Raw genomic sequence first — 18430 nt, forward strand, 5'->3', positions numbered from 1 at the left:
TCACAAAGCAGGTCGACTCTACTTCACCTGCCTAGTGTCCCGCCAACTCAGACATGTTTTTGTCTTTTAAAACACAGATTTCGGATCAGAATGGGTCTGACCACACTATCCCTTCATATACTGACGTCAAAGGTGAACTCTACACCTGCCCAACTCTACTTCACCTGCCCAGTGTCCCACCAAGTCTCAGGCAACATGTTTTTTTTATCGTTTAAAAACACTGATTTAACAAGACAGGCCATCTCCTGGAATCCACAAGGCAGGAGGAGGAGAGGCAGACCAAGAAAGACCTAGAGACGTGACCTGGAAGAAGACACCAAGAAGATTGGATACACCTGGGGACAGTTGGAGAGACTAGCCCAGGACAGAGACGTCTGGAAATCTCTTGTCAGCGGCCTATGTTCCAGGGGGGACGACAGGCAAACCTAACCTAACAACACTGATTTCGGCCGAGCATGAGTCTGACCACACTATCCCGTCAGATAACATTGTCACATTGTCTTGACAACGATACGTGACAATCTCCACATAGCTCTTATTTAGTAGTAAACGTTTTAAAACCTATTTCGGACTCACATATTGTTTTTACACGGTTTATGGACAAAACCTCACTTCAATAGTAGCCGATAGATCCTATACAGTTTTGTATTTAGTACAAGTTAACCATCTGAATGAATGAAAGTACATGTCAGAAAGAAGTATTACTATTGTTTCAGTCCTCACACGCTGATGATGAAAACTATGACACTGAGGCCAATAAAATGAATTCAAATTTATTATTGCCAATAAAATTGCCACTGTCTCTAAAGCCCTATCCACTAGCAAACTTCATTAGATTTTTTTTCTACCGCTGAGATATGTTTATCGATCGAATTTAATCAATAACGTCTTCGATAACTTTGGGAAAATTTAGCCCTAGTTTAAGTCATCTGTAAATAGAGCTGTTGGTTGGTGTTAGCTGTTTGTTGCAAACTTATGGTATCACACGAAGTGAAGGTAGGTAGAATGGGGGACCAGTCACAATTCACGTGTACTGTGACATTCTGTTATTGGGAGTGCCATTTCAACAATGTTAAAGTTAAAACCTATTAGAAATAACGTTCATCTCTTGAAATGTAGCTGATTTGTATTTTATACCACATTTATTCTCTCCATTGAGTTCAGAGTTAGGTGTGTCAATTATTTACGTCGACTGACGGCTATCAGATGTGAACACATTCCGTGAACACAACTCACAAGACCTAGATATAGTTTTTAAAATAGTCGTCTTTGCAATCTCCTTATTTAACTTTGTCAATCATTGCTTGTGGACAGTTAAATTACATTCATTCTTTTACACTGATTCAAAAGGCACAAAGTCATTAAAAAAATAAATGTAAAAAATGATTTATTATATCATTAATTTTATACATGGTCGTGTTAAAATAAAATGCCACGTTTAGTAATAGAAAGACAATAAACCATTGACTTTTACTGAGTTAAACTGGGAAAATCGTGATCGTAGTGGCGTCAATAGGTCGGGTGACATCAGTGGCATCCGCACCACACGTCACCGCCTTGTGACTCTATGATCACACAACAAAAGAGATGTGTACCAAGTCATTAAGACTGGTCCCGGTCAGAGGCGTAGCGGGGGGGGGGGGGGTGCGGACCGCACCGGGTGACACCATTTAGGGGGGTGACACCAAGGCCAAAAAATGCAAAATATATAGAGAAAAAATGATAATTCCACTTAATTAAGTGATTATTTCGAGTGTTAAATAGTCTTTTAAGAGGTGCAAGTCGAAAGTTTGAGGGGGTGGGGGGGGGGGGGTGCAAATCGAAAGTTTGAGGGGGGGGGGTGTGCAAATCGAAAGTTTGAGGGGGGGGGGGGGTGCAAATCGAAAATTTGTCCCCGGGAAGGGTCGCTACGCCTCTGGGGTGACACCATTAAGTGCCGCACCGGGTGACACTCGACCTCGCTACGCCACTGGTCTAACGTAGATAAACAATAATAAATAGGGCACGTTTGAAGCAACTTTTAAAAAGTTGACCCAATAATTAGATGGGTTACTGTATGATGTGTGAAGGAAGACAATGCACGTTAGCGCTAAGTTTTACAACTCTAATCAGCTGTTTTTCATTTCTAAGTTGACTGCGAGATTTGAAAAGAGGTAAATAAGGCACACTTCTCCCGACTGGTCTGAATGAGAAATCGATAAATACAAGTGATGTAAAAATATATTTAATACAAATAATATTTTTGATATTAAATTAATTAGCTGCCTGCTAATTGTTTATCGTAAATCAACATACTTTTGTCTAATATTAAAATTTTGAGAATCGTTTTTTCTTAATTCTCAACTTTTTGGACAGTTTTGTAATACCGCCATTGGTAGATATAAGAGGATCGTCCCCTGAGAGAGTTTTAATGCCGTTTGGTTTTGTTTTGCTGGAGTAGCCATTGGTGTGATGGGTTGGTTGACTAGAGTGAGGTTTGACTGGTCTTGAGTGAAGCTCTTCTGTGTTCATTGGCTCATGGCAGATGTTGTTGTTGTTCCCGTTGGTGTTTTTATAAGCTGTTGTCGCACTGTGGTCAGTGGTGGATGGTTCAATCCTGGCTGGTTCAACTACAAATGGGTCGGCTCTAGCTGGTAAACCATTGCATGACATCGCTCTGAATGGCTCAACTCTAGTTGGCTCAGCCCAGGACGGCTCAGTCATGAATGGCTCAACTCTTGTTGGCTCAGCCGTGGAAGGTTCAGTTCTGAATGTGGGTGCTCGGAATGGCTCAACTCTAGTTGGATCAACCCAGGACGGTTCAGTCCTGAGAGGATCAGCTACAGATGGCTCAGCTACAGATGGCTCAGCCCTAGGTGGCCCATCACTTGAGGGTCCCCCAGTGCTGAAGTCATCAGACTGCTGGTACAACTTCTCGTACCACATCCTTGAGGCTGCCCTCAGAGCTTCTACTCTACACTTGTCTGGACTACAACACAGGACCCTCAGCATCCCTTCACTGAAGATACTCGGGCCCAGGATTCGGCTGGCCTGGGGGACATTGATTATAGTACATTAAAAATATGTATGTTGAATCATGATTTTAACGGAGGAAGTGAATATATTTCTTTATAAACACATCATTTATATCCTCGTTAAAGTATTTAAATTCTTTATTATTAGCAAAAGTAGATAACAAATAATAAATATTTAAAATAAAAAACAACAAACAAACAACAGATCTATTAAATAGTTATAAACTATTAATTAGCGGCTAATGGGTTTGGGATTCTTGGAAATGTGGACAGGCTTACCTCGTCTTTCGGCAAGGCACGCGCGATATTGAGGTCACTTTTGGAATAGACGTTCAGCCTTTCTATTGGATTTTTGTCCTTCATGCCGAAGTCGAGGTAGGAAGTCTGTTGAGATAAAGCTATTATAGTCGAGGTAGGAAGTCTGTTGAGATAAAGCTATTAAAGTCCAGAAGTCTGTTGAGATAAAGCTATTATAGTCTAGGTAGGAAGTCTGTTCAGATAAAGCTATTATAGTCTAGGTAGGAAGTCTGTTGAGATAAAGCTATTATAGTCTAGGTAGGAAGTCTGTTGAGATAAAGCTATTATAGTCTAGGTAGGAAGTCTGTTGAGATAAAGCTATTATAGTCTAGGTAGGAAGTCTGTTGAGATAAAACTATTATAGTCTAGGTAGGAAGTCTGTTGAGATAAAGCTATTATAGTCTAGGTAGGAAGTCTGTTCAGATAAAGCTATTATAGTCTAGGTAGGAAGTCTGTTCAGATAAAGCTATTATAGTCTAGGTAGGAAGTCTGTTGAGATAAAGCTATTATAGTCTAGGTAGGAAGTCTGTTCAGATAAAGCTATTATAGTCTAGGTAGGAAGTCTGTTCAGATAAAGCTATTATAGTCTAGGTAGGAAGTCTGTTGAGATAAAGTTATTATAGTCTAGGTAGGAAGTCTGTTGAGATAAAACTATTATAGTCTAGGTAGGAAGTCTGTTCAGATAAAGCTATTATAGTCTATGTAGGAAGTCTGTTCAGATAAAGCTATTATAGTCCAGGTAGGAAGTCTGTTGAGATAAAGCTATTATAGTCTAGGTAGGAAGTCTGTTAAGTTAAAACTATTATAGTCTAGGTAGGAAGTCTGTTGAGATAAAGCTATTATAGTCTAGGTAGGAAGTCTGTTGAGATAAAGCTATTATAGTCTAGGTAGGAAGTCTGTTGAGATAAAGCTATTATAGTCTAGGTAGGAAGTCTGTTGAGATAAAGCTATTATAGTCTAGGTAGGAAGTCTGTTGAGATAAAGCTATTATAGTCTAGGTAGGAAGTCTGTTGAGATAAAGCTATTATAGTCTAGGTAGGAAGTCTGTTGAGATAAAGCTATTATAGTCTAGGTAGGAAGTCTGTTCAGATAAAGCTATTATAGTCTAGGTAGGAAGTCTGTTGAGATAAAGCTATTATAGTCTAGGTAGGAAGTCTGTTGAGATAAAGCTATTATAGTCTAGGTAGGAAGTCTGTTCAGATAAAGCTATTATAGTCTAGGTAGGAAGTCTGTTGAGATAAAGCTATTATAGTCTAGGTAGGAAGTCTGTTCAGATAAAGTTATTATAGTCTAGGTAGGAAGTCTGTTCAGATAAAGCTATTATAGTCTAGGTAGGAAGTCTGTTGAGATAAAGCTATTATAGTCTAGGTAGGAAGTCTGTTCAGATAAAGCTATTATAGTCTAGGTAGGAAGTCTGTTCAGATAAAGCTATTATAGTCTAGGTAGGAAGTCTGTTCAGATAAAGCTATTATAGTCGAGGTAGGAAGTCTGTTCAGATAAAGCTATTATAGTCTAGGTAGGAAGTCTGTTCAGATAAAGCTATTATAGTCGAGGTAGGAAGTCTGTTGAGATAAAGCTATTATAGTCTAGGTAGGAAGTCTGTTCAGATAAAGCTATTATAGTCTAGGTAGGAAGTCTGTTGAGATAAAGCTATTATAGTCTAGGTAGGAAGTCTGTTGAGATAAAGCTATTATAGTCTAGGTAGGAAGTCTGTTGAGATAAAGCTATTATAGTCTAGGTAGGAAGTCTGTTGAGATAAAGCTATTATAGTCTAGGTAGGAAGTCTGTTCAGATAAAGTTGTTATTATACACGCAATTATCCATGTTTTGTGTGTGTATGCCCCTCTCTCTGTACATGAATGTGCACGTGTGTGCTCACGTTCGTGTGTGTGAATGTGTTTTGTGTTCGTCATGCATGTCTCACATAAACTCATCTGAGCTCACGGCATGAGCTGGGATCTACTGTAACACTCACGTGAAAAGCAAGGTCATCTTGCCCCACAATGACCCCGGGCCGGACGTACGCCAGGATCGTCTCTTTGAGGTCATCTTCATTCAGCTGCAATAGGCAAACAGACACACTCAAGGGGCAGTAATTATTATTGTGTATGCAGTTAATGAGTCAAGCATTACTCGATTCAAATGTAGTTTTGAACGGCTTGCGATAAATCTTTACACTGAAATAAAGAAAATTGTAAGAAAACCGTAAGAAATCTTTACACTGAAATAAAGAAAACCGTAAGAAATTTTACCGTCTGAAGGAATTCTGGGCTTAACGGTTTCGTCTCCAGCACGCAGACGTACAGGTCACGTCTGAAGATGCGCTGGATGATGACCTTGGCCTCCTCAAGGTCCTTTGTTTTGACGTCTGAGTAAAGAATCTTAAAGAGGACGTCATCGGTCAGCTTCGTGTAGGCAGCCATGTCGTGGATACATTCGGACATCCGGAGTGGCTGGCTGGTGCAGATAGGTCAGTTGTTAACATGAGAAGGTCAGTTAACATAAGCAGGTCAGTTAACAACATGAGAAGGTCAGTTAACAACATGAGAAGGTCAGTTAACAAGCTAAGGTCAGAATTTTAGGTCAGTCAACATCTTAAAGACGGTCCATGAACAATTTCAGAAGTTCAGTCAATGTGTTAATGTGAGCATATTTATAAAGTAAGACAATGATTCCTACCTATTTTTTCCATAAAATAGAACATCATTGTTGGCTTTCATCATAGCATGCAGTACCCTGGCCAATTGAAAGGGGGAAAAATAAACTAATTAATGAATGCAACTACGTTAATGCAGCTAAATTATATGTCCCTCTCTCTCTCTATATATATATTTATACATATATAATATATATATATATATATATATATATATATATATATATATATATATATATATATATATATATATTTATACATATATAATATATATATATATATATATATATATATATATATATATATATATATATATATATATATATATATATATATATATATATATATATATATATGTGTGTGTGTTGTGTGTGTATGTAAATGAATAGTTTACAAGAAACAGATTGTGACGTACATTGTCTCTATAGCACTTTTAACCCTATGCTGGTAGGCGTATTTGTGTAGAGTATACCTGGAGTAGAACATGTTGTATAAGTTGCTGATTTCCTGAGGATTCAGACAAGAAAGGGTTAACATAAACACATGCATTTAAAACTTCAGTCTACTAGAAATTCATGTACTTAATTACAGTACATCAGAATATCATGCATCTGTATACCTTACACCAGCAAATCATGACTCCCAATAATGAAATGTGCATCTCATTCACTGATCCGTATGTTATCCAAAGTTAAGATTAATATATTCGTGTACTAAACTCACTAGAAGTTCGGGTTTTTATGCAAATGATACATTTGTTGAAAATAAATATGTTTGAGGGGAGCTCTTTCTATCGGTCTGGGGGTCGCTTTTTTTTTGGGGGGGGGGGGGGGGGGGGGGGCTATATGGTCGTCAATTGATCGTAAACACGAAAAAAAGCAAAATAAAAAAAACAAACAAAAAAAAAACAACAATAAATCTCTCCTAGTCATTGAACGTTTTGAGTTGACCTACTTTGTCTCGAATGCAGATCTGAAGTTGGCTATCCACCTCACAAATCCGGGCCATCTTCATGAACCGGAAGTGGTCAAAGTTGTTTTTTAGGCCAAGATGGTGACAGTCTCTAGCAAAATAGTCGAATTTATCCACATCGATTCCGTTACGCTGGTTACATACGATCTGTACAAATATGCACATAAATGTAAAGTATGTCTCAATAATAAGATAGTATCACATACATGTAAGGTATGTCTCAGACATATGACAAACCTCGTAAAGAAACGCCTTCTCCCTCACAGGAGAATCACTCACACAATTCACACACTGAACACAAACCTCATAAAGAAATGCCTTCTCCCTCACAGGAGAAACACAACTCACTCAATTAACACTGAACACAAACCTCGTAAAGAAACGCCTTCTCCCTCACAAGAGAATCACTCACATAATTCACACAATTCACACACTGAACACAAACCTCGTAAAGAAACGCCTTCTCCCTCACAAGAGAATCACTCATACAATTCACACACTAAACACAAACCTCACAAAGAAACGCCTTCTCTCCGCTCCCTTCAAAGGAGAATCACTCAGACAATTCACACACTAAACACAAACCTCGTAAAGAAACGCCTTCTCCCTCACAAGAGAATCACTCACACAATTCACACACTGAACACAAACCTCATAAAGAAACGCCTTCTCCCTCACAAGAGAATCACTCACACAATTCACACACTGAACACAAACCTCATAAACAAATGCCTTCTCCCTCACAAGAGAATCACTCACATAATTCTCACATTGAACACAAACCTCATAAAGAAACGCCTTCTCCCTCACAAGAGAATCACTCACATAATTCACACAATTCACACACTGAACACAAACCTCATAAAGAAACGCCTTCTCCCCCACAGGAGAATCACTCACACAATTCACACAATTCACACACTAAACACAAACCTCATAAAGAAACGCCTTTTCCCCCACAGGAGAATCACTCACATAATTCACACAATTCACACACTAAACACAAACCTCATAAAGAAACGCCTTCTCCTTCCCTCTGCCAGTGCACATCCACTCCTGAAAGTGCAAAAAAAAAAAAAAAGATCGATAAAATGCATGCACCAGGTACTCAGCTAGCGGTTAGTGTGAGCATGTGGCTGTTTGCCAATTTGGAGATTAATTCATCACTAACGTTTATAACTTGATAGCTGGCAATAAATGTAGCTGGCTTTACGATACTTGCCCGAACGCTGCTTGCTCGAAGGGCTTTTATCCGATGTACATTTGCCCGAATGTGACAAATGCCCAACTGGAATTTTTCAAGAATGGGATAAATACTCTAAAAAATATTTCCCGAATGGGACAAATGCCCCAATAGACGTTTACATTTTCTAATTAAAGAGGCGAATCGTGCTGAATTTGTATTGTTTGTGGCTCAAAGATATGCCAGATGTATAAAAAATGTAATCCGTCATTCAGTTTGTCCAAATTCATCTATAACTTAAGCCAATAAAACTCTTATATAACTCACTTCTACAGAATTCGACTAACCCCGTGATCTGTACCTTGATAAACATCATGTCAACACCACTTAACCCTGTGAACACCACTCACCTCTGTGAACACCACTTACCCCTGTCAACACCACTCACCTCTGTGAACACCACTTCCCCTGTGAAGACCACTTACCCCTGTCAACACCACTCACCTCTGTGAACACCACTTACCCCTGTGAACACCACTCACCTCTGTGAACACCACTTCCCCTGTGAAGACCACTTACCCCTGTCAACACCACTCACCCCCTGTCAACACCACCCACCCCTATCAACACCACTTACCCCTGTAAACACCACTCACCCCTGTCAACACCACTTACCCCTGTGAACACCACTTACCCCCGTAAACACCACTTACCCCTGTAAACACCACTCACCCCTGTCAACACCACTTACCCCTGTGAACACCACTTACCCCTGTGAACACCACTTACCCCTGTCAACACCACCCACCCCTGTCAACACCACTTACCCCTGTATCGTTGTATCTAACTCCCGCGATCTGTTCCTTGATAAACATCAGGTCCCTGTTGTCTAGACCAAACTCTCGCAACTTCCCGTTCTCGTCCATCAGACGGTGCTCCTGCACGAGATGGTCGAACATCTCCACGGAGGCCTGCTCGTGCTGACGATAGAGACATGAGATTTTATCATCTTTTGACGAGAGTTTTGTAACGTGCTGACGATAGAGACATGAGATTTTATCATCTTTTGACATAAGATTTTCTCATCTTTTGACATGAGATTTTCTCATATTTTGACATGAGATTTTCTCATCTTTTGACGAGAATTTTGTAAAGTGATGACGATATAGACATGAGATTTTATCATCTTTTGACGAGAGATTGTTTTGTAACGTGCAGAGGGTGATGGGGGAATTGAAATAGCGAGACACTTGTTAAGGTGAAATTATCAAATACTTTTTTAACCGTTGGCTGATGATTTAAAAATTTTGCTCATTTTCCCCGTTTTAATACTGAAGGTACGTCTTATTGAGACCTAAGGGCGAAAATTTAGTTTTGGCGTCTGCTGACGATGCTCTAAGTGTTCATACAGCTAAAGACTTTGTGTGTAGGTTGGGAGTTAGTTAATATCTTTCTAGTCGATACTTGGTTAAAAACTTTTGGCTCGATACTTAGTTAACATATTATGGGCCGATACCTGCTTGATATCACATGGGCATATATTCACAAATTCCCTAAACCAGAACAAAGACAAATAATTTTGAAAATATGAAATAAAAGACATAATTCATACCTTCCATTTTGTTCCTTTGCAATATGCAGGAATAAATTTCTGGTCAAACAAATGAGACAAGGGGCCATGACCTGTTTGGATGGAGAAGTTTGATAGGGACACGTGGATAAATACAGGTAAATTAAACTATATTAGACACACTTCACAACAACAAAAATAAAAATCAAGTAGGTTTAGAGCTAAAAGAAACTACCATAAACATGGCCTACCTAAATCATGAAGCATCTCTACATAATCTAAATATGGCTTACCTAAATCATGACACTGCCATATATAATCTAGATATGGTCTACCTAAATCATGACCTAACTCTACAGGATCTAGATGTGACCTACCTAAATCATGACCTAACTCTACAGGATCTAGATGTGACCTACCTAAATCATGACCTAACTACAGGATCTAGATGTGACCTACCTAAATCATGACCTAACTCTACAGGATCTAGATGTGACCTACCTAAATCATGACCTAACTCTACAGGATCTAGATGTGACCTACCTAAATCATGACCTAACTCTACAGGATCTAGATGTGACCTACCTAAATCATGACCTAACTCTACAGGATCTAGATGTGACCTACCTAAATCATGACCTAACTCTACAGGATCTAGATGTGACCTACCTAAATCATGACCTAACTCTACAGGATCTAGATGTGACCTACCTAAATCATGACCTAACTCTACAGGATCTAGATGTGACCTACCTAAATCATGACCTAACTCTACAGGATCTAGATGTGACCTACCTAAATCATGACCTAACTCTACAGGATCTAGATGTGACCTACCTAAATCATGACCTAACTCTACAGGATCTAGATGTGACCTACCTAAATCATGACCTAACTCTACAGGATCTAGATGTGACCTACCTAAAACATGACCTAACTCTACAGGATCTAGATGTGACCTACCTAAATCATGACCTAACTCTACAGGATCTAGATGTGACCTACCTAAATCATGACCTAACTCTACAGGATCTAGATGTGACCTACCTAAAACATGACCTAACTCTATAGAATCTAAATGTGACCTACCTAAATCATGGCACAGTCCAGCGATCTCCACACACAAAATGTCTTTCTCATCAATCCCATGGTACGGCATGTTCTGACGTAATATCCTGACAAACTGTCCAGCTAGGTACGAGGTTCTGGTCAAATAGAAGTAAGTATAGATGTATTTTTAATGGATAGATACATGCGTTTTTTAACTACCAGATGTTCGCGTGTTTTAGATGCACGTAGTGTTGTCATATGTATGTACTATAACCAACCATGTGTACGTTTTAAACATTTTTTAAAACAATTAAATGATAAAATTTGTAAATACAAATACTAGTAAAGTAGAAGAGGTGTTAAGTCTCATGACAACAAAACCACTACTTAACTTTTACACTTACTAACTTTAATTATTTATTGCCATTTGTGTTTCTACAGATCTTTAGACTATGCACGTGTTTACGTTGTTGTCTCAACCATTAAGCTCCTAATGTGTTGTTCAATAAGGAAATAGTTCAAGAGCTCAATAACCCCAAGCAGTGTTCAAATCTGTTGTGTGTCCCCCCCCCCCACAGGAAACTCACACTTACCCCAAGCAGTGCTCGAACCTTCCCCCCCCCCCCACACTTACCCCAAGCAGTGCTCGAACCTGTTGTGGGCCGCCCCAGGGTAGACGTAGTAGACCATGCCCAGCTGCTTCAGGTACCGCAGCCTCTGGAACTGGGGGGTGTCGATGATGGCCACACAGGCGGGGTGGAGCTCCAGGTGCCCGTGGATGGGGTCGTTGAAAATCTGGTCAGGACACAAACATGTCACTTTTTGTTTCAGTTTTGTTCTGCTTTCAAAATTTGAAAGATTAATTGATGCTATGTTTAATGTCGTCTCTTAACGACGATTAGCTGTCGTCTGAATGTAAAGGATTCCCGCGACACTGAAGCGTGTACACATAGTTACCTTCCCGCGACACTAAAGCATGTACACATAGTTACCTTCCCGTGAAGCGTGTACACATAGTTACCTTCCCGCGACACTAAAGCATGTACACATAGTTACCTTCCCGTGAAGCGTGTACACATAGTTACCTTCCCGCGACACTAAAGTGTGTACACATAGTTACCTTTCTGCGACACTGAAGCGTGTACACATAATTACCTTCCCACAACACTGAAGCGTGTACACATAGTTACCTTCCGGCGACACTGAAGCGTGTACACATAGTTACCTTCCCGCGACGCGTATACACATAGTTACCTTTCCGCGACACCGAAGCGTGTACACATAGTTACCTTCCCGCGACACTGAAGCGTGTACACATATTTACCTTCCTGATGATTTCTTTTGATGGTAGGTCCACAGTTTCTTGGATGGCAACATCTGATCGTCTGGTCAGATAATAGAAACAAATTTTTATAACACACAATATAACAGTAACGTATATTCTTGAGATTTTACAATTAAAAACGGAGTTGACAAAGTTATAGATTTCTGAATTAGACTGCTAGCTGCTGTGTAAATTATATAATGCAAGCCATGATTTGATATATTTCACTAACTTACCTGTCATTTGCCTTGACATAGACCGTGGGATAGCTCATACCATTAGCATTTTTTACTTTTCTGCCGTCCATGGTAACTCCATTGACCTGATCTTCAGTTTTCAAACATGAACTATTTAGGTTTAAATTTTCAAATTCCGTCATCTTATCAATGATTGGCTTTTGGAATTTGTGACGTCAAGGTAACGCTGAATCGGAAATAAAAACACACAGTATAAAAAAACTGTGCGTTTATTTTTTGTATCAACTATAATTTAAGAAAAGAACATACACAGTTAATCAAAATGTAAGAAAGATCAAAGCTGGTCACAAATTAATTTTTACAGGTATTTTTTGCTTCATCACATGGGGAGATATTTAGCTTGGAAAACTTAATAAATTCATGATTGTTTTGGTCTAACCGCCTAACCGTCTTTTAGGTTCCGTCTCAGTATTATGAACACTATTTTACAAGATGGCAAACTAGTTGTTCATAGGCCACACGCCACACCTATAAAATATGAACACGTCGAAACAGTCGCCACACCGATAAAATATGAACACGCCACACCTATAAAACATGAACACGACAAAACAGTCGCCACACATATAAAATATGAACACGTCGAAACAGTCGCCACACCTATAAAATATGAACACGCCATACCTATATAATATGAACTCGACGAAACAGACGTCACACCTTTAAAATATGAACATACGAAACAGTCGCCACACATATAAAATATGAACATACGAAACAGTCGCCACACCTATAAAATATGAACATACGAAACAGTCGCCACACCTATAAAATATGAACACGACGAAACAGTCGCCACACATATAAAATATGAACAAGACGAAACAGTCGCCACACCTATAAAATATGAACAAGACGAAACAGTCGCCACACATATAAAATATCAACACGACGAAACAGTCGCCACACCTATAAAATATGAACACGACGAAACAGTCGCCACACATATAAAATATGAACAAGACGAAACAGTCGCCACACCGATAAAATATGAACATACGAAACAGTCGCCACATTTATAAAATATGAACACGCCACACCTATAAAACATGAACAGGACAAAACAGACGTCACACCGATAAAATATGAACATACGAAACAGTCGCCACACCTATAAAATATGAACACACGAAACAGTCGCCACATTTATAAAATATGAACATACGAAACAGTCGCCACACCTATAAAATATGAACACGCCATACCTATAAAATATGAACACGTCGAAACAGTCGGTCGCCACACCTATAAAATATGAACAGATTGAAACAGTCGTCACACCTATAATATACGAACACGTCGAAACAGTCGTCACACCTATAATATACGAACACGTCGAAACAGTCGCCACACCTATAAAATATGAACACGTCACACCAGATAAAATATGAACACGTCACACCTATAAAACATGAACACACGAAACTGTCGGTGGTAAATGTTTTGACGAGGCCATGCGCGAGGGTAACTCATTAGAGGCGTCACGTGACAACAGACCCAGGTGACCTTATTGACCAGAGAGACAAAGGTACGCATACAATTAGCGCTAGAGAGACAAAGGTACTCAAACAATTAGCGCTAGAGAGACAAAGGTACTCATACAATTAGCGCTAGAGAGACAAAGGTACTCATACAATTAGCGCTAGAGAGACAAAGGTACTCATACAATTAGCGCTAGAGAGACAAAGGTACTCATACAATTAGCGCTAGAGAGACAAAGGTACGCATACAATTAGCGCTAGAGAGACAAAGGTACTCATACAATTAGCGCTAGAGAGACAAAGGTACGCATACAATTAGCGCTAGAGAGACAAAGGTACTCATACAATTAGCGCTAGAGAGACAAAGGTACTCATACAATTAGCGCTAGAGAGACAAAGGTACTCATACAATTAGCGCTAGAGAGACAAAGGTACTCAAACAATTAGCGCTAGAGAGACAAAGGTACTCAAACAATTAGCGCTAGAGAGACAAAGGTACTCATACAATTAGCGCTAGAGAGACAAAGGTACTCAAACAATTAGCGCTAGAGAGACAAAGGTACTCAAACAATTAGCGCTAGATATATACATAGACCCACCAGGTTTAAGAGATTACTGTATACAATTATATTCTGTGCTGGGCATTGTTGTGTGGTTAAAATATGAGACAGGAGGGGAGGGAGGGTGCGGAGCAGAGACGTATGTGTGTATGGTGTAGGCCATAAATATACTGTATGTTTCTGTCTGCTGATCAGTTCCATATTCTGAGTGCGACTCGCTCGACCACTCAACAACCATTTACACTCACCTTAACCCTTTACACACTAACATAACCCTTTACTCTTACAATAACTCTTTGCAAACTAATTATAGCCTTTTACACTCTCCTTAATCTTTTACACAGCAATTGTAACCCTTTACACTCACCTGAACCCTTTACACTCACCTGAACCCTTTACACTCACCTGAACCCTTTACACTCACCTGAACCCTTTACACTCACCTGAACCCTTTACACTCACCTGAACCCTTTACACTCACCTGAACCCTTTACACTCACCTCAACCCTTTACACCCACCTTAACCCTTACAAGCTAACCTTAACACATTCGCATTAACATTTACCATTCTTATTTGACTTACTTATTAAGACACATTTAGTAAGGAGCTAAGGTAAATCGATTCTCTAAATGTACCAGCCATACATCGAGGTAGAGTTGTGACTGGGTAGTTGCCTGACCCTGCCACATTTGTTGGCTGGACAGTCCATTCGGTATGCTGCTGTGTTTGTTGTGTGTTAGGCCACAACACACTCGAGACAAACTTACAACACACTCGAGACAAACAACACACTCGAGACAAACTTACAACACACTCGAGACAAACTTGCAACACACTCGAGACAAACTTACAACACACTCCAGACAAACTTACAACACACTCGAGACAAACAACACACTCGAGACAAACTTACAACACACTCGAGACAAACTTACAACACACTCGAGACAAACTTACAACACACTCGAGACAAACTTGCAACACACTCGAGAGAAACTTACAACACACTCCAGACAAACTTACAACACACTCGAGACAAACTTACAACACACTCGAGACAAACTTACAACACACTCGAGACAAACTTACAACACACTCGAGACAAACTTACAACACACTCGAGACAAACTTACAACACACTCTTGTTTCGATAAGCACACCACCACCAACGAAACAACTGACTCAGCAACACCACTGAGATATTGATACTTGTACAGTTTCGTCCTACCCGTGCTATAAACTAACACAAATAGGCTTCCGATTTATCGATTTATCGATTAGGTATTGGATTTCTAACGCACCACAAAAATGGATGATGGATGGAAGTATCTCAAATTATACGATATAAAAATAGAATATTTAAAAATAAACAATATCAAAGATTTCTTTAAAAATTGAAGACTATAACAGTCGCTTACTCGAATCAATCAAATACAATAATTGTCAACGCCCAAATCAATCAGACCTACCTTGGCAGGTGAATCACAGGATTGTCCTGTTGTGTTGTGTCACAGTACTGACTTATAGTCGGGCCACTGTCAACATATGCACCAAGACAAAGTTCAACCTTATCAATTTACAAGTGCGTTCACATCTTGAATACTTGTACATATTGTCTTACGATGTCATAGGTAAGTCAAGAGAGGCTTCATGCTAGAACTCGTTTATTTCTATGTGTAGTACATGAACTGGAATATAGGACACAAGTAGACGACACGTCTATTCCTAGCATTACGCAGAAGTAAACACAAATTCTACTGCGCAAACAGCTTGGAAAGGGAATACCCGATTAGCTGGAATTCAAAATAGGACAGGGGAGTGATTTCCCTTGCGACCTTTGTATTCAGAGAACTGAAGAATGATTTTGAAATCAATTCCTGTTAGATCGACACGGTGTGTTGAGAGGCGTGTCGTATTTACGGGGGCGTTATGACGTTGTGTCACATATCAGTAAGGTGTGTCACAGACTCAACAGTGGAGCAACTAGTCAGGGTGTGTAGTGGTGGGAAAATCAACACAACACATGATTAAACCTACACAGTTTTTAGTGTTGACATACGTTATAAGATCTTGAAGTCAAGTTTTTATTTACTTCGCGATAAAATTTTTAATCAGTACATTTTCTAAGAAACAAAGGAAGTCTTTTCTTGAAAGGTGAAAAAAAAACGACGGCCGCTTAAGGGCATGGGCGGGTGTACTTTTCGTCATAAATCCACTAAATCATCGATTTCCCACTTTTACTTGATCTATACAGAATAACCATCGTTGAATCAAAAAATGACATTGTTATGACCCTGAAAACATTATTTATTTATGAAAAACCGGGTTCAAAGTAGTGTGTTCAGGGTAATTTGATCACTTTTTCGGTAAAAATAGCCATTTTTCGACCTAGAAAAGTACTATTAGATTTTGAGGAAGCCTAATGTGTTTCATATCAATGGAAAGGCCGTGACCTCCTTTCTTTATTTGTTCTAAAATTAAAGGACCAATCAAAATACCTATTTTAATGTGATTATTTTTATACGTCATAAAGTTGTTTATTTTACTCATTCGGGTTTTTCCGGTATGCAAATTTTTGACCTCAATTTTTTCATTGGCATTCAACGGCGGAAGCTAGTTAGCGATTGGTCGTTTCGCTTCGGGAGTAAACATTCCCTTAGTTTCAGCGCGTTGCTAAGTTTGATCTAGTTTTGTTTCTCTAAGCTTCTGTGAAATACTTACATTATTTTAACATATAATTATTTAAATTAAATATACTATTAACAGTTTAGATTAGTTTGTGTGAATTATCATAAGCAGTGAGACGATTTAGTTTGTTTCTCTTTCGATAATGGGTAGAACAAAACACTCGCTAAAAATAGATACACACATCTAACGAATTTACTAAAGCAAGGGCACGTCCGAATGCAACTGATTGCATCTAGAGTCTACCTCTACTCAATCTAGCACTATTCAGACAAGCACTGGTCCAGATGTAATATGCACATTTACTAAGAAACTGCGGCAATGTAAGACAGTTTTTACAGACAGAAGAAAGCACTGTTACATCTAGTATGGTAGTGCTAATTGTAAACAACAGCCATGCAGAATTATTGTCGACTGTGATTTGCTTCTTGATGTTATCAATACATTTCCTTGCCAAGAGTGTAACTGTGATGTAGTCGCTACTATTGGTGAAAAAAGTGTAAAGGGTTTGCTTCAAGCAAATTCAAATTTATTCAAATTTATTCAAACAACGGTTACAATTGTAGGCACAAAGGCCTTTTTTCACATTGGCCGTTTAAACAAATAAAGCAATTCAATAACACATAGCAGTAACACATAGCACTGAAAACGTGGAATAAAGAAACAATGGTACATAGCTATCATACATAATGAGATAAAAAAGATAATATAATAGATGAATGAGAAATGTTACAATGAGTCAGTTAGGTCATTAAATAATTTTAGTTTTAGTTTAGATTTGAATATATTTTCAGATCTAGATAGCTTTATTTTATTAGGAAGATTGTTCCACAAATTAGAACCAGAGTAGGCGAAGCTATGTTTTTGGAAAAAGGTTGAATAAGGGAATGGTAAATTAAGACGACGATTTAATTTTATGTTAAAAGAAAATAGATCTGATAAGTAAGAGGGGGCTGTTTCGTGGAATATTTTATATAAGAAAATTGATTTAGTATATATTATCTTTTTATTTAATGGAAGTATTTTAGTAGTAAGAAAAGAATCCAGACTACTAGACAAGCCAGTAACCAGTTTTATAGCCCTTTTTTGTAAAGAAAGAAGAGGACGCTGCTTAGATATAAAGCTGCCGCTCCACACTACAGAAGCATAATCCAACCTGGATTGAATAAAAGCCTCATAAAAAACCAGCCTGCTCCTATAGTTGAGAAAGTTCTTTATCCTTGCTAATTGAAAGGTTGTTTTTAATAAGGACATTCTTAGAAAATGAATATGGTCAGACCAAGTGAGGTTGTGATCTATAAACAATCCTAGGCATTTGTAACTGTCTACCTGTTCAATGTTTGAATTGTCTATAGTAATGTTTAATGCGGTGGATGGAAG

The 18430-nt window shown here is 38.8% G+C and overlaps 1 protein-coding gene across 1 annotated transcript; it reads right to left on the bottom strand.

Annotated features, from left to right (window-relative positions):
• Positions 1-1962: 1962 nt before the first annotated feature.
• Positions 1963-16152, bottom strand: LOC131957965 (deoxynucleoside triphosphate triphosphohydrolase SAMHD1). The gene is made up of 15 exons (XM_059322839.1): positions 15835-16152; positions 12303-12489; positions 12067-12127; positions 11377-11537; positions 10782-10897; positions 9735-9805; positions 8950-9102; positions 7948-7995; positions 6922-7086; positions 6383-6474; positions 5991-6047; positions 5564-5768; positions 5287-5370; positions 3294-3398; positions 1963-3030 (listed from the first exon to the last, which is right to left on the bottom strand). The coding sequence occupies exons 2-15, from the start codon at positions 12443-12445 to the stop codon at positions 2308-2310; spliced, it is 2184 nt and encodes a 727-aa protein (XP_059178822.1). The 5' UTR covers positions 12446-12489; positions 15835-16152; the 3' UTR covers positions 1963-2307.
• Between the last annotated feature and the right edge of the window lie 2278 nt (positions 16153-18430).

The sequence above is a fragment of the Physella acuta genome, unplaced genomic scaffold (genome assembly GCF_028476545.2).
Source record: "Physella acuta isolate Inbredline_101_S28 unplaced genomic scaffold, ASM2847654v3 ptg001281l, whole genome shotgun sequence".
Lineage (NCBI taxonomy): Eukaryota > Metazoa > Mollusca > Gastropoda > Physidae > Physella > Physella acuta.

Bases quoted from the DNA above. Each gene is read 5' to 3' on its own strand.
- LOC131957965 (XM_059322839.1), bottom strand. From the start codon at position 12,445: ATGACGGAATTTGAAAATTTAAACCTAAATAGTTCATGTTTGAAAACT. The intron at 12,128-12,302 runs GTAAGTTAGTGA...TTATCTGACCAG, and splicing joins TATGTCAAGGCAAATGACAG to ACGATCAGATGTTGCCATCC. The intron at 7,087-7,947 runs GTTTGTGTTTAG...ATATTTGTACAG, and splicing joins AGAAGGCGTTTCTTTATGAG to ATCGTATGTAACCAGCGTAA.